The sequence below is a fragment of the Podarcis bocagei genome, assembly GCF_964188305.1.
Source record: "Podarcis bocagei genome assembly, chromosome: 17".
Lineage (NCBI taxonomy): Eukaryota > Metazoa > Chordata > Lepidosauria > Squamata > Lacertidae > Podarcis > Podarcis bocagei.
Genome location: NC_138143.1, coordinates 5,817,357 through 5,843,511, shown reverse-complemented (window position 1 = coordinate 5,843,511; position 26,155 = coordinate 5,817,357). Strand labels below are relative to the sequence as shown.

Genomic DNA, 26,155 nt, shown 5'->3' with positions numbered 1-26,155 from the left:
AATTTAATGTTATATTTCCCAATCCGTACACAGACACAGACCGGGGATCACAAGAATACTGCAGGCTAGAAGTACGATCAAAATCTAAAGTGTCTGTGGCTCCGTAGGTCGGGAGTTTAACTTGGGAGATGTCAGTTCAAGTCTGCCCACGGCTGGAGGGGCCTTGAACAAATCACTGTCAGCCTCAGTTCTTCCATCTGTAGAATGGGAATAATAGTGATCTGGGCTCATATTAGAAAATGCAACCTTGGCCAGCATGCTCTTTGCAACAGTTTCCTTCTTTTGGCTGAGTGGCAGTAAAGTTCCAGGGGCAACACTACTGGGTTCAGAGACTTATTATGGTCTCTTTGTAATATTTCCTTCATTTATGAACATGCAGGCAGGAGTCTGAGTGGAGGCAAACAGCAGGTACTGCTACTTGGAGGCAAATCTGCTACTCCTACCACCAGCTCCCCAGCCTTCAGACAACTCCAGGCAGCCTCCCAAGCACTCATCTCATCCCCAGCCCTGGAGATGAATGGACCAGTCAGGAAATATCTACAGACTTTGGAAAGCAATGGAAGCTTCCCTTCCAGGGTAAATAGCAGCTTAAGAGCAGGGCAGCATTTTCATCAGCTTGAAGGAATGCTTTTTTTAAAAACCCATTCATCTGATCCTGTTGGGCAGTGAGAGCTTGGAAGTTGCATTAAATAAACAAATAAAACTTGAACTGTTAATTGCAGTTAATACGTACCAGGTCTAATTTGGTCTTAAAGCTATTTTGCATCAAATCCCAGATTCTCATCCAAAGTCAGTTTAAGCAAAACTATAGGGATTGATGATTAGGAATGAGCCCAACAGCAAATTCACAACAGTACTTCTATTTTAAACAATAATTTTCTTCTTTTAACTATGCTTGTTCGAATTTGTAGTTCTATTTTTTGTATTGAGGGAAACAATGCTTTCTGGAAGACCTTGTCTCCCATCCTTATCCTGTTTAGTTTTATCCATCTTTCTGTTTTGAAAAAGGAAGGCATTAACAACAGCATACCTCATGGCGATTGTCTCTCAAATGTATACTGGACCTTCAGTAAAAACACAAAGTAGATTTTGGAATATTGTGCCTTGTCATCTCTCACAACCCCTTGCAACGCAAGCTCGTTTATGCGCTCTCTGTCCTGCCCTCCCCACTCTTCTCCCAAACAGTTATTGCAATTTTGCTTTCTGCTGCATCCATCGCCATGGAGACGTAATGACTCATTTAGGAATTGGAGCGGGTTGTGGCAGGAGGCAGGTGTGGTGCACGATGGGATTGGCCTGGACTCAGCCTGCAATAAAACAGATGCGTCCCCACTTCCAATGTTGCTCTTGGGATCCAAAGAGATGCAGAATTTCTGGAGACCACTTGCAGCACAGCCACGCTCCAGCCCAAGCCCCTCTGTCAACAGCCCACAAGTCCCCACGTCCCTCCCCTGCTCTCCTTGTCAAGCCACAGCTGGCTTTGATGCCCCTTCTCTCTTCCAGCCTACAGCAAGCAAGGGCGTGTGAGTGAGTGGATGCCAAGCTCTCCTGGCCTGTTTCCCATTCCGCCTCAAGTTAATGGCTCTGTAAGTAATCCTAGCCTGGCCTGGGGCTCTGGGAGGCATAGCCCACCCCTGGGAGACTGGCTCTCACACTCTCCTAAGTGGGATGAATTACTTATGGTTGAATCCATTACCTCTTATGCTGCTGTTGTGTCTTTTGGTCTCCCACACAGCTTTCTTCGAACTGCCTGACATCGCTTCCCCGCAGCCAACCCCTTGAATGCTCTTCAGTGGGTGATGATGGCACAGCTACCCTGTGAGGTGGGGGAAATAATTATCCTGAGAACTCCATTGTCAAATGCTGTCACACAGCTCCTTTTGGGCGACTGTTTTGATCAGGGCCTACGGTTGCCAACTTCTCTTTTTTAAAACCACTCTCTGCTCCTGTATCTTGAAACAGTTGCTTGATCTAAAGCAATTTGGACAATGGGAAGGTACCTTATACTGAGTCAGACCATTGGTCTATCTATCTTAGTGCTGCCTGCACCAGCCATCCCCAGATGGTTCCCTTCTTTTATAATATACAGTTATTGATTCACAAGGGTTCACCTGAGCTTAGGTTACCAGTGGATGCGGCTTAGCAGGCTCTTAGCAGGTTCTGCCACCTTTTCCCTCTCTCTTTGTGCTTCCTGGAACAAACAAGAAGCCATGCGACCTGGGCTCCCTGCAAGTCAACTGAATCTCCCTAAAATGAGATTTTTATAGCACGCATCCTTGCTAATCCAACGTGTATTGGATTATTGTAATGTCAACGTGTAGAGACTTGTTTGATACTTCTGGAAATGCTGTGAGTAAAATATTCATTTATTTGCGAGGTGTCTGTGATTTATTCTAGCCTAAGTATTTCTATGGGGAACATTCGTTTAAAGGTGGATGAGGGCAGATGTAGAATCTAACCAAGTTTTAATGTGCTTAGAACAATCGCCATTGTGTTAACTCGGCTATGAGAGAGTAAGAGCTCTCTTCCATACCTCTCTCTCCAACACTCTCCAGATGTTTGGGGCTACAGTTTTCATCATCTCTGACCAGTGGGTGTGCTGGCTGAGGATTGTTGGTCATACCCCAAAGGCAGCTAAGTGAGGAATCCTGCACAAAACAGCAGTGCCAGCTATCCCCAAAGCATCTGTCTCCCAGAATTGAAGAACAGGGCCAGCTCTAGAGCGTGGCAAGGCTGGGCATTTGCCAGGACTCCCAAAACAACAGGTGTCCATCCCACCACAGCAGGGCTTCCATTTTGCACAGAATAGCCAAGAAGATCAGATGATGGCAAAGAGCATTCTCAGTGTTCACATCCCTCCTCTTACGGGCTAGGGAGGTCCACTGAGGTTGCCACACTTGATGGATCCCCAAATCCTGGAGCCAGCACTGTTGGATAATAATAACTCTGCATAAATAGCTGGGGAAATATGGATAAATTCCTGGAGAACATGCTTGTTCCTCCAGGCACTGCATTGATCATTTCCCCCCTCTTTAGGTCCCCCTTCCTGTTTGCATCTTCCTGCCCCTCAAAGCACAGACTTTTGTTTTCCTGATTCCTTCCCTTGCCCTCTGCTGGTAAGCAATAATTTCTTACCTTTTATTACTATTAAAAAATGTTGATGCTGTGGCCCACATGGAAACGGAAGGCCACGTCTTTCACTGAGAGCAACAGAACCAGCCATAGGCCTCAGCTCATGCGCGTAGCTTTGTTTGAGGTGAGAGCCATCTGGCTGCTATCAGGGCCACCCAAGAGACAAGGTGAGGCAGGGTCCACCGAGACAGCAAACCCCAATGTCCCTCACCACCCCACCTTCTTCCTGATGTAGATCTTCCCTCACCGCTTCTTCTCTGGCAGGCAGGAGGGCGCCATTTTGAGGCTGGGCTGCTATGCAACCATTTGGTTTAGCAGCATGGAATGCCCAGAAGCAGAAAACGTCAAATGCAGACAGGAAACCCTTTTAAGCCCCAGAGCCGCATTCTCTTCTGAGCAGCCTTCTAGGGGCCACATGCCAGTGGTGGGAGGGGCCAGAGGCAGAAGTGGGTGGGGCAATGAATCAAAATTTGCCCTTTGTACAGTGGGTGAGGGGTGTGGTTGGAGGGGGGAGTGGCTTTGCGAGAGTCCTGAGGGGGGCCAAATCGAGAGAGGTTCTCCATTCCTGTAATAATAGATGCAGGATGCCTGAAAAGAAAGGTGGAAGCCAGAAAGCCACAGAGAGCTATTATATAAAAAGATCCACTGATCTACAATTTTATTTTATTTTTAAGTTTTAGGTCCCATATGAAAATACTGTAGTAATTTGGGGAGCTCATTTGGGAGCGGAAATAATACGGATATGCTACAGTTCCTACTAAATGTTCCAAGTGTTTCGCGTCATTGTAATCATCACATTATTATCCCCAGACTGTGGAGTAGGGAAATAGTCATATGACGGGGGCTACTCAGTGTGCAGGGCTGACCCAAGACATTCTGGCCCCTGAGGTGTATCCCAAATGGCGCCCTTCTCTCCACCGGGAAACAAGGTGAAATATACTCAGAGTCGCAAAGTGATTTCATGCTAGGCTACCACTACTGGAAACAGGCCCCGACCCAGCACCCGCACAAGAGGTTATGAGCCTGGAGCTGCTTCCCGACCGCCCCAATCAGACTGCTGCATTCTGAATCCTATTGTTCTAGGACCAATCAGACTGCTGCAGTTTGGATCCTATTGTTCTAGGACCAATCAGACTGCTGCATTCTGAATCCTATTGTTCTAGGACCAATCAGACTGCTGCATTCTGGATCCTATTGTTCTAGGACCAATCAGACTGCTGCATTCTGAATCCTATTGTTCTAGGACCAATCAGACTGCTGCAGTTTGGATCCTATTCAACTCAGTACATAACACAAGGGGTGAGGGAAGATCTCCATCGGGAACAAGGGCAAGGGGAGAAAGATCTGCATTGGGATTCTGCTGTCTGAGGCAGTCACCTCACCTTGCCTAATGAGTGGGCTCTCTCTTCACCCTGAGGACAATAGAATGGGGACAGTTGTGCCAGCCCATTTCTTTCTTCAACTCATTCAGTACAAGTGACTGAATAGACTTCATTTTCACAAACTGGTACGTTCCCTTCCCTTTGCTTCACAGTGGCCAGAGCTCCCGACAACGACTGGGGTGACTCGGTTTCAAATCTGTACCGTCTCTTGGCCAAACCTACCTTACAGGATTGTTGTGAGGACAAAACGGGGTGGAAGGGGCAAAAACCACGATTGCTGCCCTGTGCCCCTCAAAGCACAGGCAAGGCAAGACTGTAACAAATCAATAATGCTAGGCATGGGTAGGCAAACTAAATCTGGCCCACGGACGGTCCGGGACTCAGCGTGTTTTTACATGAGCAGAATGTGTCCTTTTATTTAAATGTGTCCTTTTATTTAAAATGCATCTCTGGGTTATTTGTGGGCATAGGAATTCGTTTTTTTTTTTTTCTTTTCAAAATATAGTCTGGCCCCCCACAACGTCTGAGTGACAGTGGATCGGCCCCCTGCTGAAAAAGTTTGCTGACCCCTGATACTAGGGAACATAAAAAGGGTCTGCAATTTGGGAACAGGCTTAAGAAGAAAACCCAGTTCTCCCCTAAGACACAGCAAGATGCAAAACTTGTTCTGCCTCGGGCAACAAAATGGCTTGGGAGGATTATATTCTGTAGCAGGAGAATATATATATGGAGGTGCAGCTGCTGCTTCTGGAGGGGGGGGCAGCTGTTTATTATGCCAGGCGCTGATCAGTGTTAGTGGCCCCTTGGGTGGAGCAGCTTCTGGCCTGGTGGCGTTTCGTGTAGAGATAAAACGGCTCTCTCAAATTGAATTTAGCCCACCCACTCCCTGGACCCCAGCCCAGGCAGGCGCAGGGGAGTGGCTATTTTGTGTGATAGCCTCGGCTATTTTGTTTCCCTCCCCAGCTATCGGGCTGAGCTACAGTCAGGATGTTATGACGACAGACAGACAAGCTGGAGCATCAGCCAGCCCAGAATGGACCGAGTGTGAAAGGCAGGCGGAGAGGGCAGCCTGTGCCAAACGGCAAGTGTGTTTGGAGTGGCCAAGTGCTGTGGAGGAGTGAGAAGGGAACCCGGGGTCCATTCCTGTCCTCTGAGCTGCTTGCAGGTAAATCAAGGCTTTGCTGGCACCCAGATTCTCTCAACACCTATCGCCCTCCTAATACCCGGTTCTGTTGTACTTAATTGTGACATTTCCCTGTATGAGTGTGATCCCGGCAGCTCTTTCCAGAAGGCTTCCCTGCATGCCTTTTGACAGGAGTCTGGAAGTTTATCTCTTGTGGTGGGGTATTCCTTCTGCATGCCATTTAGCATGTCACTAATCTTTGCATGAAAGCTATGTATTCTTTTATTATTTAGTCAGCGTTTTGCAAGGTACTTGTGGTCTCTGCACAATCTGCCTTCTTGAATCCAGAATCTTCCTGCTCAAACAGCTTGCTTTAAAAGAGGCATTTATCTCACCTCGGGAGCAAAGCCATCTCTGCTTGTACCATTACTTGCTGCACTGTAGGATTAGGGCTCCCCGGTTCAATCCCTGACATCTCCAGTTGGAGCGGGGAGAGCCTGAAACAATGGAGAGCTGCTGCCAGTCCGAGTTGACAGTATTGGGCTGCATGGACTTGGTATTCGGCAGCTTCATATGCTCCTGGGAAGTGGTTGTAATTACCATGGGCTCATCTAGACGTGTTCTGTGGCGGCGGAGACCAAACCCAAAATACTTGGTTATGCTGAAGGGGCAGGCAAAACAGCCATTAAACCAAATTATGTTGCTGCAAAGAACCCTGGCAAAATGTATCTCTGTGGGGGGGGGGGGGGAATACCAGAAGCATGATGTATAACCATGGTTGAGAAGAGGCCTCTGCATCTGAAGTTTTTCGGGGGTCTTGGATGTACTGTGAACCCTACTTTAAAAAATAATCATTAATCAATATTGTACTTGCCCTTTTGAAGTTAGAGGTCTATCTTCTCTAAATAGCCCGACACCATCATTTTGTTTGTTAATATTTTTGTTGTTTGCCGTTTCTTCCTTCCCGGTGAATAAAAACAATAAGAAGAAATATCGGCAATGGATCATAGCAATCTGTAGTGCAGCATAATACAGCTAAATTAAATGCAATCTGAACAGCATGAAAAGTGGGAAGGGGGCTTGGTGGAGAGACCTCAATACTAACTTAGAGCAGGGCCTTATGAGAATCTGTGTATGGGAACAAATGGAAATTATGATGGGTTAGGCATTATAAAGAGTTAAGATATGTACACCATCATGCATTTAAAGCCCACACCAAAAATTTGGGAACTGTAGTTGGGTATGGGTGTTGTGAACTGTAATTGTGTGAGGGGGAACTATAGTTCCCAGGAGTCTTTTGGGGAAAGTCATGTGCTTTAAGTGTTTGGTGTGTAGGCAGCCCTGAAATGGGTGAGCATTGTTGTGCTGCCCAGTCTCCGGACGGTGTGCCCATAATGAGGGGTGTAGATTGGCTCTATAATATAAAAGGGACGCAGGTGGCGCTGTGGGTTAAACCAGAGCCTAGGACTTGCCAATCAGAAGGTTGGCGGTTCAAATCCCTGCGACGTGGTGAGCTCCCATTGCTCGGTCCCAGCTCCTGCCAACCTAGCAGTTTGAAAGCACGTCAAAGTGCAAGTAGATAAATAGGTACTGCTCCAGCGGGAAGGTAAACGGCGTTTCCGTGCGCTGCTCTGGTTCGCCAGAAGTGGCTCAGTCATGCTGGCCACATGACCCGGAAGCTGTAAGCCGGCTCCCTCGGCCAATAAAGCGAGATGAGCGCCGCAACCCCAGAGTCGGTCATGACTGGACCTAATGGTCAGGGGTCCCTTTACCTTTTATAATATAAAAAGTGCCATTTTGCATGGCTGAATGTGGCACAAATGTTCAGCAACCATCCACTTCACCGGGACTGGATTTTGACTCCATATCCTTAACCAGAAAGGCAGCAGCTCCCTTGCTGCTATACGATGAGCCATTTCTGTCTGTGGATGGAAATACAGAAACCTGGAGCGCAAGTCAGATCTGGACACTTTTCATTGATTTCGATGGGAGAGTTGAACACCTGCTGCTCAGGCAGCGTACTGGTTAGCGTAGCCAATTTTTCCCCTCTCTCACCCTCCAGCTTATGTGCTATGAAAGCTGACACGACAACCCTGTAGAATGTAGCAGGTGACTCTTCACTCCCATCTCTGTATCTCCATGTTGGGAAAAAGATTCTCCTATTGAATTCCTGCAGGTCATTCATCGGTTAAAGGCGCAGAACCCTAGCAGGAAGAAATAGCGTTTCAGACCGTCCAAGTGTCCCTATTTTTCAGGGACAGTCTCAGATTTACAGAAGCTGTCCCATTTCTGTTTTGATCCCAGAATGTCCCGCTTTTCCTTAAAAGGTAAAGGGACCCCTGACCATTAGGTCCAGTCATGGCCGACTCTGGGGTTGCGGCGCTCATCTTGCTTTATTGGCCAAGGGAGCCGGCGTACAGCTTCCGGGTCATTTGGCCAGCATGACTAAGCCGCTTCTGGGGAACCAGAGCAGCGCATCGAAATGCCGTTTACCTTCCCGCTGGAGTGGTACCTATTTATCTACTTGCACTTTGACGTGCTTTCAAACTGCTAGGTTGGCAGGAGCTGGGACCGAGCAACGGGAGCTCACCCCGTCGTGGGGATTCGAACCGCTGACCTGATTGGCAAGTCCTAGGCTCTGTGGTTTAACCCACAGCGCCACCCGCGTCCCTTTAGACATCTCTATTTTCACTGAAGAAATGTTGGAGGGGATGGAGTTCTGCGACCCCTGATCCAAGGAGTTAAGTAACTATACAACCTATAGAAGGCATCTGAAAGCAGCCCTGTACAGGGAAGTTTTTTTTAAAAAAAATTAATGTTTTACAGTGGTACCTCGGGTTACAGACGCTTCAGGTTACAGACACTTCAGGTTACAGACTCCGCTAACCCAGAAATATTACCTCAGGTTAAGAACTTTGCTTCAGGATGAGAACAGAAATCATGCGGTGGCAGCAGCAGGAGGCCCCATTAGCTAAAGTGGTACCTCAGGTTAAGAACAGTTTCAGGTTAAGAACAGACCTCCGGAACGAATTAAGTTCGTAACTTGAGGTACCACTGTATTATGATTTTTACATCTGTTGGAAGCTGCCCAGAGTTGCTAGGGCAACTCAGTCAGATGTGTGGGGTGTAAATATTATTATTATTATTATTTTATTACTAATGACATCTCTATTTTCATTAGAGAAATGTTGGAGGGTGTGTGATGTGCCTGGGCTCCTAGCTCCCTCCGCTCCAGCCCACAGACGCTATGATGCCCTCCCTGCCTGAAAACCCTGGAGTCCGGGGCCCCCTCCCGCCTTCTACGGTTTTGTTCCTGCTGTTTTGCCTTCCTCTGTTATTCTAGCCCCAGTGGGGTGGGAGGTTAATGGGCCTGTTGTTTCCTGTTTCCCCCTCCCAGGGCTTTGAACTGACTGGATTGGTTGGGGAGGATTGGCGAGAGCTCAGGAAGCGGCAGCCCAGCAGCAGCCTCACCTCTGAGCCCCTCCTGTCTTTCATCTCTGCCCCAGTTCGGCTCCCCACTGCACACGTACAGCCTGATCCTATAACCCAGTTAAATGGAAATACATGCCAAACTCACTTGAAGTTGACTTTGAGCGGGCTCCTCAGTAGGCTTCAGCCCCAAAATGCTTGGCCTCAACTGCCACTCGCTGTTAGGGCTAATATCATATCCCTTTTCCAGTTTCATATCAGCAGTGGATATTTGGCCAGGCCGATCCATCATCCTAGAAAAAAGGGAAAGCCAAACTCTTCCCCCAACCCCAGCGCACCTCCAGTCTTTCAGGGGCAGCTGACTGACCCCTTCAAGGGCACCGACTGTTTTGGTGAGGGTCTAATTTTTATGACATTGTCTGGCCTCCAGTACAGCAGCCAAGTTGAAATGTGCTGCAGTGAGCTGCTGTTCTGGACACTCCCTTTTCTCTCAAGATAAGGCCACATCCACGCCATACATTTAAAAGCACCATTATACCACACACATGGGACTACAGTCATACCTCAGGTTACAGATGCTTCAGGTTGCGTTTTTTCGGGTTACGGACATGCCGAAATCCGGAAATACAGTGGTACCTCAGGTTAAGAACTTAATTCATTCCAGAGGTCCATACTTAACCTGAAACTGTTCTTAACCTGAAGTACCACTTTAGCTAATGGGGCCTCCTGCTGCTGCTGCACCGCCGCTGCACGATTTCTGTTCTTATCCTGAAGCAAAGTTCTTAACCTGAAGCACTATTTCTGGGTTAGCGGAGTCTGTAACCTGAAGCGTATGTAACCCGAGGTACCACTGTACTGGAATGGGTTACTTCCGGGTTTCGGCGGTCGAGCATGCGCAGAAGCGCTAAATCACGCTTTGCGCATGCCAGAAGCGCCAAATCGCAACCCGCGCATGCGCAGACACGGTGCTGTGGGTTGCAAACATGCCTCCCTCACGGATCACGTTCACAACCCAAGCATCCACTGTATACAGCTGCAAATATAACGTTTTAAATCTGTTTTAAGTGCATTATACAAATGTGACACTAGATGGCAATGGTGAGCTTATGGCAAAATCAATATATTTTTCATTTTTTTAAAAAAAACAACATATTCACAGCATTTTTATATGTGTCTAGATTTCACCATGGATTTCCCCAGCGACTCCTCAGAGAGTGCTGAGGGAGCTGGCAGCTGTTAGGACAAGGTGGTCCAAAACACGGCCCTTGAGGCCATTTTTGGTGGCCCTCAGCAACACTGGGCACCCCCTTTTGCCCTGCCTTCCCAAAGCCAGGAATGCAAGGTGCTGGGCTTTAGGAAGGAGGCACGAGGGCTCTGACAGGGTCCTAGCATCCTCCCACCTCCTTCCCAAAGCCTTGTTAGAGCTTTCCCAGCTTTGGGAAGGAGGTAGGTAGGAAGGCTCTAGGATCCTGCCAGTGCCTTGTGCCTCCTTGCCAAAGCTCCTTGCTTACATACCCACCAAAATTTCTCCGAGGGAAATAGGGACGTCCCATTCCATAATGATAATTTTACTATTTATACCCCACACATCTTACTGGGTTGCCCCAGCCATTCTGGGTGGCTTCCAACATATATAAAAACACAACAAAACATTAAACATTAATAAAACTTCCCTATACAGGATTGCCTTCAGACGGTTTGGGGGTCAGATAACTCCATACCCTCCAACATTTCTCCAATGAAAATAGGGACATCCTAAGGAAAAGCGGGACAAATCAGAAACTGGGACAGCTTCTCTAAAACAGGAATGTCCCTGGAAAATAGGGATACTTGGAGGGTCTGTGCTTAGGCAGCTTTGAGAAGACAGCGGGAGGGCTGGGTGAGTGTGTCAAATTCTGGCCTCACTCCCAGCACAGGTTCCATGTTGAAGTACTCTTGCAGCCTACTTGGTATGAAAAGATGGATCACTCTGTTTTTGGAGACCCCTATTCCCCTAACAGAGCAACAATTCCCAAAGTGGTTTAACAGTCAAAGTGGTAATAACAGCCCAATGCTATTTCATGACACCCTTCTGGCTTAAATTATTGCTTTTATTCATTCATTCATTCATTCTGAAATATACTCAGAGTCGCAAAGTGATTTCATGCTCTTTATTCAGCTCATAGTGGTGAGGAGGAATGAATGAAAGTCCCCTCACAGTATCTGCTTTATATACATTATTTACACAATGGGCTGCACATGATTGGCTAATTCCGGAATTCTACTGTAAGCCAATCAGGTTGTGGATTCACTTCTATCTGGAGCAGGATTGGGTGGTTCCTGCCAACCAATCATACTGCTGCATTGTTCTAGGACCAATCAGACTGCTGCATTCTGAATCCTATTGTTCTAGGACTAATCAGACTGCTGCAATTTGGATCCTATTGTTCTAGGACCAATCAGACTGCTTCAGTTTGGATCCTATTCAACTCAGTACATAACACATTCATTCATTCAACTTACTACTTCTTTCTTTCTTCCTTTCTTCCTTTCCTTTCCTTTCCTTTCCTTTCCTTTCCTTTCCTTTCCTTTCCTTTCCTTTCCTTTCCTTTCCTTCCCTTCCCTTCCCTTCCCTTCCCTTCCTTTCCTTTCCCTTCCCTCCCTCCCTCCCTTCCTCCCTTCCTTCCTTCCTTCCTTCCTTCCTTCCTTCCTTCCTTCCTTTCTCTCTCTCTCTCTCTCTCTCTCTCTCTCTCTCTCTCTCTCTCTCCAAAAGTAACACAAAGGGACTTAAATGAAGTCATAGTTCCACTCCTCCCGCCCTCTGATGTTCTGATGATGTTCTGATGATAGCAAGATCATAAAAAATTATTGCCTACTTCCCCCCTGCCTAACATACCTGTTCCATATACCCATGGCAGCCAAAGGCATCACCAGTAATAATATATGGCTGATCAGCTGTACTATGATGCAGACCTGAGAAGAAGAGGGAATGACGGGAAGAACAATGGTTCTAAATTACAAAATGCCCTCTGCTTGGTTGCAATGGGTGGTATTAAACAAGATGCTTGTGCTAGTGCAAGGATTAGTACTGGCACAACAGGATTTCCCCCTCTCCCTCTACACACCTGTGTGTGTTCCACACTGTCCCCAAATCTGCTCTGGAGGCTTTTGGGGAAACACAGAACAGATTCAGGGGGTGCACAGGAGGAGAGGAAGATCATTCTGTTGTGCAAGCAGAAATCCGTGTGCTGATGGAACCATCTTCTTAATGAAATGCTGAATACAACTCAGTTTCAGGGGATCTGCTATCTACAAGCCTAAGAACAATAATACCTATGGGAAGGACTGATGTGTCGGGTCATGAAGGATGAGAACATTTCTAGTAGACCACATGTCAAGAGTTCAAAGCATGTCACATGAATCCTTCTGATCCTTCTGATGAAATAGATTGACAGTGTTCTGCCTCCCATTTGCTTCTTTTTAGGGGGGGAGGAAGGTGGCTGTGTTGGTTTGCAGAGGCCAAAACTATCATTCACGTCAGCTGACCACATTGCAGGAGTCAAAACTGGTAAGAGTTCCCAATGAAGAGGGAGTCTATATGCTATACGGTATCAGGGGTCAGCAAACTTTTTCAGGTCCACTGTCCCTCAGACCATGTGGGGGGCCGGACTATATTTTGAAGGGAGGGGGGATGAACAAATTCCTATGCCCCACAAACAACCCAGAGATGTTTTTTTAAATAAAAGCACACATTCTACTCATGTAAAAACATGCTGATTCCTGGACTGTTCGCAGGCCGGATTTAGAAGGCGATTGGGCCGGATCCGGCCCCTGGGCCTTAGTTTGCCTACCCATGGTCTATATCAGAGGTCAGCAAACTTTCTAAGCAGGGGGCCGGTCCACTGTCCCTCAGACCTTGTGGGGGGGGCAGACTATATTTCCGGGGGGGGGGATTCCTATGCCCCACAAATAACCCAGAGATGCATTATAAATAAAAGCACACATTCTACTTGTGTAAAAACATGCTGATTCCCGGACTGTCCGCGGGCCAGATTGAGAAGGCGATTGGGCCGGATCCGGACCCTGGGCCTTAGATTGCCTACCCATGGGCTATATGTTATTTAGACATCGCTTAAAAAGAGGAAGAAATGCATCACCAGAGCAGAAGATGCAGAGTTGCAGAGAATTTGCTTGTGCTAGCATATTACATAGATGCCCATTTAGAAATACTGTAATTTCTCTGGAAATGCATCTCACCATAGTTGGGAAGACTGCAGCCAGGTGACCTGTGTTTCTTCTCAGTCTGCTGTGCAGAATGCCCCACATCTGAAATAGAGGACTGACCTCTGTACGGCATGGCCACCCTTGTGACTATAAGTGTTGTAGACCCATCAGCAAAGTAGAGGAGGGTGGAGACCATTTGGAACTAAGCATAATACCATGTGGGACTTAACTCCTATGCAATTTCCAACTTCTCCTGTTCCTATTTTTAGTTCCCAGATGTCAGCTGTCAACTCAGGCGTCCCTATCAGGCCTGATGGAACAAAGACAGAATCTAGAAGGGACACTGGGGATGCTACAAAAATCACCCCCAATTCAGGTGAGTAACCTGATCATTTAATTCAATATGAATTCTTCTGGGTTACAGGGAAGCCAAATGGGCTATTCAGCCTTACCCCCGGCTCCATGCATCTAGAGAAGTCTCCCTGGGTCAATTGTTGCTGCTAACTACAGCAAGAGATATTGGTGAGCAACAGAAATGGGGGTGCAGGGAAACTTTCCTTAGGAGGAACTGGCACAGCTCACGATGTTCTGCCACACCAAGCAGCTGCATGCCTTGTACAGTCATTTTTTTTAAATAGATATTTATTAAGAATTTTCCATTTCAAAAAAAAAAACAACCAAAAAAGAAAACGCGTACAGTTTAGAACCCTTCTTTTCTATAACATATTTCCCTGACTTCCCCACACCTCCCCTTCTTATATTCCAGTTCAAATTGTTAATTCAACAAGTTCTTATCCCCAATTTTTAACCTTTTTATATTTAGCTGAGTTTAAAAAACCATTTTCACAACATCAATATTTAAGCATCAATGTTCATTCTTAAATCTTAAATCCTTTTTCTAAAGTCGACCCAAATTCCCTTCCACGAATTCCCCACATTTCATACTAGTGACAAAACCGCATAAAAAGGAAAAAAAAAAAAGGATTATAATTATGCACCCTTTGGATCCCCAAACCCCATCCCGTCCCCTTTCCCGGTTTCAATCCCCCACAAATGTCCCATCAGTCTTAATCTGCTATCAGCCTGGAGATCTCACATCCAAGGCTCTCAATTCTCTCTCAGTTCCTCTCTGCCGGTTTTTTTGATAGTCCTTAATGTTAAACACCAAATCTCGGAGATGCTCTGGCCCGATAGGGACAATGTTTCTTCCAGCCAGACCTCCATAGTTAAAAGTGGAGCCCAAATCTTGTTTCTTATTCCTTTCAAGTCCAAATGTCCCCAAAGCTCCAACTTTCACCTTGATCAAATTTGTAATCCTTGGGTCTTCAGATCTCCACATAAGGAGATCTCTCCATTCTTCAATCTCGAGCTCAGACCAGATTTTCATCATCAAGTTCTTATTTTCCTTTGTATCCATCATGTCAGGCCTCTGCATGCCTTGTACAGTCAGTGTTGCCATGGGGCACTGCCTCACCAAGCACAGCCTGCTCTCAGCTAGCCCCCCTCTGCAGAGGCGGAGGAAGGGGGGAATGGTGTGTGTGGGTCACCCTGGGTGTCAACACTGAGGGGGGTGGCAAAATGGCAGGCAGCACTCACTGTGGGGCCTGCAGTACGCCCAAGTCACGCGTCTCTCCTGGGAGCGCATTGCAATAGTCCAAGCGAGAGATAACCAGAGCATGCACCACTCTGGCAAGACGGTCTGCAGGCAGATAGGGTCTCAGCCTGCATACCAGATGGAGCTGATAAACAGCTGCCCTGGACACAGAATTGACCTGCGCCTCCATGGACAGCTGTGTATATATAATTTTTATTAATTTTCCATTTAATATTATACATTCACATCATTGTTATCCACTTTACCACTTTGGCTCTTTAGAGCCTATCAATTTCCCTCCCGCCGCACGGCTTTCAAAATTAACCTTTATATCACTGTATTTTGCACGTTTTCCAATTCTAATTACACTCATTACTAAATAGCTCAAAATTTAAATGAAAATAGAAAGATAGAAAATGTTTCATTACAAGTCTTCAGACAACCCTGCTAGTGATGTTAATTGCTTACAGTAATCTTTCACATATCATATAAATTTACTCCAGTCCTTTTGGAATACTTGATCATGCTGCTTTCGGATATTTCCTGTCAGCTTCGCCAGTTCTGCAAAGTCCATTGAAATATACTCGGAGTCGAGTGTGGATTTCATGCTCTTTATTCAACTCATAGTAGTGAGGAATGAAAGTTCCCCCAAAATATCTGCTTTATATACATTATTTACACAATGGGCCGCACATGATTGGCCAATTCCTGGATTCTCCTGTGGGCCAATCAGGTTGCGGATTCACTTCCACCTGGAGCTGGATTGGGTGGCTCCTGTGGACCAATCATACTGCTGCATTGTTCTAGGACCAATCAGACTGCTGCATTCTGAATCCTATTGTTCTAGGACCAATCAGATTGCTGTATTTGGATCCTATTCAACTCAGTACATAACATCCATCGTCTTCATCTACCACTAGGGCTGCACTGTTCTCACTCACCCCACAGGCAAAGCCACGCAGGGTCTCTGCTGTGGAGCTGTGTTGTGCTTGCACCTTCCTCCAGCTACTACTTAGCAATGTCGTTGCTATTGAAGCTGGTGGCACTAATATCTCGAAAGGCAATTTGAGGATCTAAAGCTATGATTTGTTATTTGATGAGATTCGACACAGAAGCAAATCTTTTCTTTTTAAATAAAAAACCCTGAAATTGTAATTAAAGTTAATTCAAAAGGGGCAATTAGACTTCCATTAAGTGCCTTTTAATTCAATTTTTAAATTTTGGCTTTTACTATGCATGGAGCGATTAGTTGGATCTTTGCATTATTCATTTAAAAGTATGAAAGCTATTATTTTAAAGTTTCACATGCTCTCAGTAAGGGCACAATTTTCATAACTAGATGGAAGGAAAGCTTCATTCAGCTCTCAAGGAGAGTTGCTGGATAGAGAGTTGAGCTGAGTCAAGCAAGGGTGGACCTAATTGCGCTCCCATGGGGGAGCATCAACAGCGCAAAAGGCACCTTGCCAATTGCCATGCGCAATGCCTGGTGTTAATGCTGCAGACAAAATGCATCTGCTTCCCACTCTGAGATTTAGAGTCCCTCTGAGATTTTGGGCACTTCCAGACTCACTATTTTCAGGTGGGATTCAGTCACATACCAGAAAATTCAGATTGCACAATTGAAGTTGATTTGATACTCTTGCACAGCAAACCTATACTCTGCCCACCCCCCAAATCTCACTTTTTGCAATAAGGGAAGTGCTGCGAAAATGCACCAGAAAGTGTAAGATAACATCTGCTTGAATGCGATCGTCCCTGCATATAAATCAGAATGAATGCTCAATAAATAGCTAATGTTGCCTAATCTCCTGACAAACAAATTGGGATGAGTGCTCAATAAACAAGTTCTGTGGATGTGACCTTAGCCCAGGGATCGGCAAGGTTTACATGAAGCCGCTGGGAGAGATCATCAGGGGGGTTGGACTGGGTGTCCATCAATATGTAGATGATACCCAGCTCTACCTCTCTTTCAAATCAGAACCAGCAAAGGCGGTGAAAGTCCTGTGCGAGTGCCTGGAGGTGGTTGGAGGATGAATGGCGGCTAATGGGTTGAGGTTGAATCCTGACAAGACAGAAGTACTGTTTTGGGCGGGACAGGGGGTGGGCTGGTGTGGCGGACTCCCTGGTCCTGAGTGGGGTAACTGTGCCCCTGAAGGACCAGGTGTGCAGCCTGGGAGTCATTTTGGACTCACGGCTGTCCATGGAGGCGCAGGTCAATTCTGTATCCAGGTCAGCTGTCTACCAGCTCCATCTGGTACACAGGCTGAGACCCTATCTGCCTGCGGACTGTCTCACCAGAGTGGTGCATGCTCTACTTATCTCTTGCTTGGACTACTGCAATGCGCTCTATGTGGGGCTACCTTTTTGAAGGTGGCCCGAAAACTACAACTAATCCAAAATGCGGCAGCTAGACTGGTGACTGGGGGCGGCGGCCGATACCACATAACACTGGTCTTTGATTAGTCATGTCCGACTCTTAGGAGTGAGGCTCAAAAGCCTTCGTTTGTATTTAGTCAAGAAGGGAAAACTACCTACTGAATAGTGTTTCTGCAGGGTTTTTGTGTCAGCACCATGTGGGTAGGTCCTTAAGCAACCTCATCTTATGTTGTGGGCGTCATTGTGACTGAATTTTCAAAAAAAAAAAAAATACAAATAAAGGCAAACAATACAAACTAAAAATAAGTAAATAAAGGGGAAATTACCCCCCCCCATGGCCATGTGTTCCCAGAGCATTTTTGTGGTTGCTTTACCTCATAATAATGAGCAGTCTAAGTGGTCCTGAAGAATAATCACATAGTCGAAAGCGCAGGGGAGTGGGTGAGCCCTTCCTCTGCCCACTCTTCCCTCAGAGACACTTCCTTTCCCTCCCATCCTTTCCTAAATGATGTGCGTTCCAGGGCTGTGAAAACAAGATTAGGCAGCATGCAGTGCTATCCTAGGCATGTCCACTCAGAGGTAAGTCCTGCTACATTCAGTGGGTGAAATATACTCAGAGTCGCAAAGTGATTTCATGCTCTTTATTCAGCTCATAGTGGTGAGGAGGAATGAATAAATGTCCCCTCACAGTATCTGCTTTATATACATTATTTACACAATGGGCTGCACATGATTGGCTAATTCCGGAATTCTACTGTAAGCCAATCAGGTTGTGGATTCACTTCTATCTGGAGCAGGATTGGGTGGTTCCTGCCAACCAATCATACTGCTGCATTGTTCAAGGACCAATCAGACTGCTGCATTCTGAATCCTATTGTTCTAGGACCCATCAGACTGCTGCATTTTGGATCCTATTGTTCTAGGACCAATCAGACTGCTGCAGTTTGGATCCTATTCAACTCAGTACATAACAGTGGGACTTACAGGTATATGTGTATAGTGTGGGATGTGAAACACAAGAGCAGTCAAGTACAACATTTGCCAAAATTTGTGCTTCTGACATGGGCTGCCATATGTCCATATTTTCCTGAACATTTCAACGTGTCTCTCTCTCACACACACACACACACCCTTTTAAGAGGGCAGAATACTGTATCGGCTATGTCTGGGAAATTCTGGACGTATGGCAACCCTAATTTAGGAGCCATTTTGGCATAAAAGCTGTATATAAATCAATAAATAAACAATAACCATTCCTTTTTTCAATTTCCAGAGCATGAGGAATCATTTGGAAACGTCTCTTTCCCTGAAAACCAGAGATACTCGCCTGGGGAGTTTAATTCCAGTGAAGATTTCTCCCTCATTCCTTCTGCCCAGATACCAAAGAAAGCAGAAAATGGTAAGATGAAGGGGGGGGGGAGTGGAGAGAGAGTTCATAAGCAGAGGAAGCTAAGAGCCTAAATAGAGATCTTGGTTTTATTGGATTACGGTAATGGTCTGTAATCCCCCTGCTGCCGCATTATTTATTTACTGTAGCCCTTTATGTATTGATCAAGCCACACGCATTGAGTCTCTGCACACAGAAGCTGTACAGTTGCTTGAAGACTCTGCCCTCGGGGGTCTGTCCCCAGGGGACAAGGATCTCAATTCCATCACCCCATAGATTCTTCGTGCTTTGAGAAGTCTGCCTGGGGCTAAAGTGTGTTGTGGTATATGGTATCGGTGTGGCAATGCTGAGGCAGGCAGAGAAGGGAAGGAGCCTGGCATGGCCGCAGCCTGCAAAAGGATCGCCATCTTTGGCACCTCTGGCATGATCAGCCTGGCCACCCTGGCGCAAGCCATCAATATTCTGGTGCTGTTGCGTGACCCAATCTGGCTTCTGTTGCAGGAATTTATGTACAGTGGTACCTCGGGTTAAGAACTTAATTCGTTCCAGAGGTCCGTTCTTAACCTGAAACTGTTCTTAACCTGAAGCATCACTTTAGCTAATGGGGCCTCCTGCTGCCACCGCTGTTGTGCGATTTCTGTTCTCAACCTGAAGCAAAGTTCTTAACCAGAGGTACTGTTTCTGAGTTAGCGGTTTCAGTAACCTGAAGCGTCTATAACCTGAAGCTTCTTTAACCTGAGGTACCACTGTATGGAAGGGACGCGGGTGGTGCTGTGGGTTAAACCACAGAGCCTAGGACTTGCCAATCAGAAGGTCGGCGGTTTGAATCCCCACGACGGGGTGAGCTCCCGTTGCTCGGTCCCTGCTCCTGCCAACCTAGCAGTTCGAAAGCACGCAAAAGTGCAAATAGATAAATAGGTACTGCTCCAGTGGGAAGGTAAACGGCGTTTCCGTGCGCTGCTGTGGTTCGCCAGAAGCGGCTTAGTCATGCTGGCCACATGACCTGGAAGCTGTATGCCGGCTCCCTCGGCCAATAAAGTGAGATGAGCGCCGTAACCCCAGAGTTGGCCATGATTGGACCTAATGGTCAGGGGTCCCTTTACCTTTACTAGCTTTTTAAAAAAGTAAATAGCCACCACAGCATGGGGAGATGAGAAGGATCGGAACCACAATGTGCAAGGAGGAGGTTTAACCATTGCCCTCCGTCAACGATGCCGGCAAAAGTTGCCCCCTTCTAAAACTGCTGTTGGCAATTTGCGAGGGAAGAGTTATTATTCTTGCAGCATAAGCTTTCGCAGACTAGAACCCGCTTCACCCAGTGCCAACGTTGCACCTGCTGGCTTCAGGTTACCTTTCCCTTTCTTTGCAGAACGCCCCCAGTCCGTCATCGCTGGCATCGCCAACTCCTCTTTCCAGCCAGGGAAGGTTGCCCTCCATCCTGCCTACTGCGCCAACGGCTGTGGGCTTCCCCCGGCTTCCGTGAGGCAGCAGCCGCGAGTCTCCAAGAAGCAGCGCATCAGCTCCACCGCCTCCGTCTGCACCAACAGCAGTAAGAAGAGCTGCAAATCCACAGCATCTCAGATCCAGGAGGTGGCCGGAGATGGTGAGTGCATGGGCACTGAGAGTGGGAGGTAGTTTGGGAAGGATGGGTCAATGGATGGGACACCGCAGAAGACTCCGATGGAGACTAACAGGCTCAAAATAGTGACATTGGGGCTTAGCTGGAGCTCAGTGGTGGGCCATAAGCACTGAGACACTAGCAAAGGGCTTTCTTTAACCTCTTCCTTTCCAGTGTGAACAATGGGGTACAATGGTTATGGGAGAGGGCTGTTGGCCTTGCTGTAAACAAAAATCTGCCCTTTTTTCCCTTATGGGGTATCCAAGAGTCCATATAGAGTCCTTACGTAGGTTCCTTATTGGTCGGAGAAAATAACAGAGGCCAACCAGAGAATATTGAGAAGCAAAGCAGCTAGTAAGCTTGATCTTTATTAAAGCTGCTGCAACAGGGTGCTCCCCTCACACGCAGGAGGATTGAGGAGGACCCAGAATATAGGTGTGCCTGCCCTATATTTAAATTCCCTTTCCTGGAGCTCAAGACCACCCCTCCATACATCATACATACATCACAGAAGGGGTGTAACCTAAGACTACCCCCCAGATACATTATACCTACATCACAGAAAAGGCGGTCTACAGCAGAATCTGAGTGCCTTGTTTATCTCATCTTACATGTTACCTGTTTAATGGTCACTTTATTGGATTGCCTGGGGAGCCTGGCCAGTCTTTTGTAATGATAAATACTTAGTTCCTGAGCCAGGTCACAGGCTCACACCCTATTCATATCTTAAATGTGCCCTTAAGACAGGATTTGTGAAGGAAAAGACAGTGGGGAGGCAAGTCAAAAATGGTTTCAGGTCGGTCTTCCTGTGCTGATCTATGTACAGTGGTGCCTCGCAAGATGAAAAGAATCCGTTCCGTGATTCTCTTCGTCTAGCGGTTTTTTCGTCTTGCGAAGCAAGCCCATTGAAGGATTAGCGGATTAGCACTATTAGCGGCTTTTAGCGGCTTTTAGCGGCTTATCTGCTGATCAGATCAGCTGATAAGCGGCTTAGCGGCTTAGAAAAAGGGGGGGGGGAGGGAAAAAAACCAGCAGGAACTTGCAAGACATTGTTGTCTTGCGAAGCAAGCCCATAGGAAATTCGTTTTGCGAAGCACCTCCAAAACGGAAAACTCTTTCATCTAGCGACTTTTCCGTCTTGCGAGGCATTCGTCTTGCGGGGCACCACTGTACGTGCTTGGTTGGTACACCTATGAACATTTAACATATATCTAAGACCTCAAAATTCCTATCACAGCCTTATGTGCTCTGGCTGGACATTGAGGAGGAAAAGGATGCCTTTGGGTTTAACCCAACGAGGCTCTTCCTATGTCCTTCAAGTCTACCTGCCCATACCCCTTCCCTTCTGTGACCATAGGAAAGGTCAACCAATCACTGCCAGTGACTTTATCACCCGCGCAAGCCCCATCTCATGTTATGACACTTTGCGATATTTATTTTGGTTGTATTATTGTAAGACCGGCTTACCGGTATTTTACCTTTAACTTTCTTGATTTGATTTTTGATGAGAATAACAATGCACACTACAAATACAAGCAGGAAGAAGAAGTCCCAACAAAAGAAGAATGGATACAAAAACTTGTGGAATATGCAGAAATGGCAAAACTTACCAGAAAAATAACAAATCAAGAAAACAAACTTTTTAAAAAAGGAATGGAAATGGTTTATTGAATATTTACAAATAAATTGTAAACAGATAAGAACATTGGCAGGATTGTTGTAATAGCCTGAAGTTTTATGAGAGTATCTACCGTATTTTTCCGTGTCTAAGACTAGGGTTTTTTTTTTTTTTTACCAAAAAATTAGATTTAAAATTGGGGCTCATCTTATACACGAGTACTGCTGAGGGGGGTTTTCTTAATTTGGAGTCCCCAAAAATAGAGGGTGTCTTATACATGGGGGCGTCTTATACACAGAAAAATACGAGATTTAAAGTAGATGAATAAATTAGTAAATTAAGTTAATTTGGATAGGCAGAAAATATTAAAAATAAATTTAAAGAACCACACAAAGAGGGAGAAGGAAGTCAAGTTTTGAAATGTTAAAATGATTAAAAAATTACTGAAATATATAAAATAGAAATAAATAAATAAAATAATAATAAAAAGATACAAATACAAGCGACGCCACACCTTATAAAACTGACTACACTGGCAACTCCCACCACTTGTGTACTCTGAAACAGGCAAAAGAGGCTCTGATCATTAGCCAGCTCACCCTGGGAAGCCCAGAGGTTAAAGAGCAAGGCGCTCTTTACCCAGGGAATCAGCTAAGCATGCAATCTCCTTCCCCACTAGAGGCCTTAAGTGGTGCCCTTCCAGCAGGGCTGCGCCATGTGACTGTTCTGGCTTCAGAGGCCAACGCTTCAGGCTCACTGTTGTGGAGTGCCTAATGAGTTTAAAGAGAACCAAGCCAGATGTTTCCCAATTGCCTTCACACGCCTTAAGATAAAGAGGACTGCAGCGGGGGCCTCGGCTGTCATATGAGCCTGGCCCCCAGCTTCTCAGATGAAATCACAAATGTGCATTCCAGCATTTTTTTTAAAAAAGATATTTATTGCAGGTTTTAAACAAGAAACAACCACCAAACATATATAATGCATTCCAGCAAATTTTAATGGCAGTTCAGCCACTGGTTTTTCCTCTTGTATGCTTTCCAAAATACGTTTTCCACTTTTTTAATTCACTTGTTGCTTTAAAAAAAAGAAAGAAAGCAAAACTACCCAAGGGATGGGGGTTCAGAGACAGACAACTTCATGACTGCATACAATAATGCACAGCTGGCTTCTGCTGGAGGAAGGCATAGCTGGTATTTTCAGAGTCTGACCTGGAGAGGAATGATGCTTTAGAACATGGGTAGGCAACCTAAGGCCTGGGGGCCGGATGCGGCCCAATCGCCTTCTCAATCCGGCCCGCGAACTGTCCAGGAATCAGCTTGTTTTTACATGAGTAGAATGTGTGCTTTTATTTAAAATGCGTCTCTGGGTTATTTGTGGGGCATAGGAACTTGTTCATTTTCCCCCTTTCAAAATATAGTCCAGCCCCACCCCCCAAGGTCTGAGGGACAGTGGACCGGCCCCCTGCTGAAAAAGTTTGCTGACCGCTGCTTCAGAATTACGCTTTGCAGGGGTGTTTCCAAATCAGCCCTCCTATTTGCCTTCACGCTCTCCTTCCTTTCCACAGAGCTGTGTGCCACTCTCCTCTTAGCTTGCCTCTTCTGCCGTTTCTCGGACATCCTGCCTCTTTTCTCTGGGCCCTTCTGCTCTTGCTTCCCTGTGCCATCCTGCAGCTCCAGGCTTCTGGGCTTTTGCTCAGACCCCCAGGGCTGCTGCTGCTGCTGCTGCTGCCGGTTTGAGGAGCCGGCCCTGGAGTTATGCTACCAGACTGGTGACTGTCTCGAACTTGCATTAGAAGTGTCTGAGCTGTGCTATCACTGACTAACCTTGGCTGCCAAAGATGCCTCCTACTAATCTTTACTTCTTCCTGGGATCCTTATGGCAGGTGAGCAAACTTTAGTCTGAATATATTTAAGTCGGATCAGCTTTTTGGTGCACACTTGTCTTTGCAGGCTTGGATTGTTTACATTTCCAGGATATTTCTCCAGACTCTCTCACCTCAGAAGTGCCTATGGCTTCTGTGCTATGGATTTTAATTTATTTTAAGAAACGCTTTTTAAAAATGACCTTTTCTTAAATAAGTCCCCCCCCAGAGAACTGTGTTACTGAATATAGTTGATATATTAATCTCTGTTAGCTGTTTTAATTAGTCTTTTTAACAACTGTTCTTGCTGCAGCCTTGTCAGTTTTGATTCTTGTTAGATTGTTCATTGCATGAGTTGCCTCAGTGGCATATAGATGATTGAATAATAACTAGTTGTGCAGTATCTACATTGACTCTAACCCTGCCTGGTTGACACATCCCTGGCTCCAGAGGCAGGCATGGCTGAGCGTTTGCTGGGGCCTCAAGGCTGCCCAAGGGCCAGTGGCCCTCACATCCCTGCCACCCTCACATCACATGGAGCACCCCAGATGACCAGAGATTGTGGGAGATCACTATCCCTATGCATGTCCTGAGATCATTCTCTCTGTGCTTGTCCCGAGGGCAACTTCTCAGAATCCAAGAGCCAGCCTTGCTGCAGCTCTCACTCTCTGGCTGATTTGTTGGTTAGGACCATTGGTGGGGAGCCTTTGGCCCTCCCGATGTTGCTGAACCACAACTCCCATCAGCCCCGGGAATCATGGCCAATGGCCAGGGATGGTGGGAGCTGCAGTTCGGCAGCAACTGGAGAGCCAAATGGTCTCCACATCAGGTTTCGCAAATCTAGGCTCGGGGAGCAAGCTGTTTCTGATTTTCATCCATTCATTTCACCTCAAGACAAAAAATATGCCTAGCTGAGTTTCTGGATCACAGTGGACTCCATGCAAAAGTTCAGTGGCACTCTGAGGTCAAGATATGCCCAGAAGGCAATTTCTGCTATGTAGGAAGTTTGGGAAACTTTGGTGAGATTCCCAGATTCTCATCTTCTCTGTTTCTCTCTCCTCCTCCAGATCGCTGTGCACACTGTGCCCTTGCCTGCCTCTTCTGTGAGTTTATGTCCCTCTGCTCACTTGCCCTGGACTGTGGGGGCTGCGGGGGCTGCCTAGAGGCTTGCTGTGGTGGAGAAGGAGGGGAGTCCCTTGCCGAGAGCTGCTGTGGGGAAGCCGGTGGAGGAAATTGCCCCTGTGGGTTAGGCTGCGGGATGTTGCAGGATTGCTGCGGCTCCTCTGACTGTCTTGAGATCTGCCTGGAGTGCTGTTCTCTCTGCTTCCCAGCCTGATTTCAGGGACCGGGAGATCGTGTCCCTCTGTCCTCCATGGTTCCGGACTGCGTTGGGATGTGTGCATATCCCTTTGGGAATCCCACCCCACCAAACTCCAAAGCATGGCAAGAGATTAAACTGGGCCTCTTTTCTTACCAAAGCCCCACCTCCTTTGAACATCCTCAGGCAAGCTCCTTCCTCCTTTTTATATCATGGTAACAGCCCAAAACGCATTGCTTGTATGCGCACAGCTGGGGCCTGCTGTTTGTATTGGATGGGATGAGGCCCGTTAAGTATTGTTTCAATTGTGTGGTGTCACACCCAGACATTGTGATGATGTCACCAAAAAGGCTAAGCTGCGTTCGCACTGAAGACAGGATAAATTCCACTCGCACTACAAAATCCTGTCAGGTCAAACCTATTCCTCTATGCACTATAATGTTACAGAAAAATCTGTGCCATGCATTTTCGACAGATGTCACCATGCAACTGTGGATGGAATCTCTCTCCTCTTTTTTTTTAACTGTGACCAAAAAATTTTACATTGATGCTGTGATATATCTGAATGGACTGAAGCTGAATACGCCCCAGAGCCAAAGAAATTCCTCTTCCTGTGCTCAATGCTGCCAGGTGACCCACCTATTGAGCATTCATCCTTATTTGTTTGCAGGGAGATTAGACAAGGTTGGATATTTAATGAGCATTGCTTTTTATTTGATTGCAAGGAAGTTAGAAGGCCTTGCATTTTTTTTTAAAAAAAAGTCTTGTCCCACACTTTAAAGTGCATTTTCCTGTCTCTTTCCTAATTCCAAAAAGTCCAGTTGTTTTAGGGAGTGGTGTTCTGTTGTGCAAGACCTCCCTGAATTTGCCAGTGTGTGATTGAATCCCACCTGAAAATAGCTATACAGTCTGGAAGTGCCTGATGTGAACTTTAAATGGACTATAGGCTCCAGGTTGGGGTTTCTCACATGACTATTTCTTTGTGCCTGGAAATATATTGTTGTGCTGATCAGGATGCCCGATAAATAAATTTAAATTAAACTAAGGAATGAGCATCTGTTACTTCAGCTTTATTTCTGTACCACCATTGCTTGCCCCCAAAACTCTCACATCT

The 26,155-nt window shown here is 46.4% G+C and overlaps 1 protein-coding gene and 3 long non-coding RNA genes across 7 annotated transcripts in view; 2 read left to right on the top strand and 2 right to left on the bottom strand.

The window, feature by feature from the left end:
* LOC308576464 overlaps nt 1–3,116 on the top strand; it is a 5,607-nt gene extending 2,491 nt beyond the window's left edge. Inside the window, exons 2-4 of one of the 2 annotated variants that reach the window (XR_014003249.1) lie at nt 1,504–1,586; nt 1,736–2,349; nt 3,037–3,116. This is a non-coding gene — a long non-coding RNA (uncharacterized lncRNA). Of the gene's footprint in view, nt 1–1,057; nt 1,587–1,735; nt 2,350–3,036 lie in introns of those variants that run through there. The other variant, XR_014003250.1, reaches the window with a different exon arrangement.
* LOC308576466 lies at nt 973–7,648 on the bottom strand. Its single transcript, XR_014003252.1, has 4 exons — nt 7,410–7,648; nt 6,512–6,597; nt 1,697–1,816; nt 973–1,064 (listed from the first exon to the last, which is right to left on the bottom strand). It is a non-coding gene; the product is annotated as an uncharacterized lncRNA (long non-coding RNA).
* On the top strand, nt 4,043–26,155 carry LOC308576433 (myoD family inhibitor domain-containing protein-like). 3 transcript variants are annotated; one of them, XR_014003202.1, is made up of 8 exons: nt 4,043–4,061; nt 5,478–5,679; nt 12,530–12,613; nt 13,539–13,645; nt 18,513–18,638; nt 19,996–20,229; nt 23,427–23,744; nt 24,791–24,927. XR_014003202.1 is itself a non-coding variant. In XM_081175820.1 (6 exons), exons 3-6 carry the CDS (start codon nt 13,546–13,548, stop codon nt 25,057–25,059), a joined length of 729 nt encoding a protein of 242 aa, XP_081031946.1. In that variant the 5' UTR covers nt 5,260–5,679; nt 12,530–12,613; nt 13,539–13,545; the 3' UTR covers nt 25,060–26,155. The 3 variants fall into 3 exon arrangements, 1 of the variants encoding a protein (XP_081031946.1); XR_014003203.1 differs by lacking the exon at nt 4,043–4,061 and having other exon boundaries at nt 5,262–5,679; XM_081175820.1 differs by lacking the exons at nt 4,043–4,061; nt 23,427–23,744 and having other exon boundaries at nt 5,260–5,679; nt 24,791–26,155.
* Nucleotides 20,910–22,255, bottom strand: LOC308577154. The gene is made up of 2 exons (XR_014003476.1): nt 21,410–22,255; nt 20,910–21,060 (listed from the first exon to the last, which is right to left on the bottom strand). It is a non-coding gene; the product is annotated as an uncharacterized lncRNA (long non-coding RNA).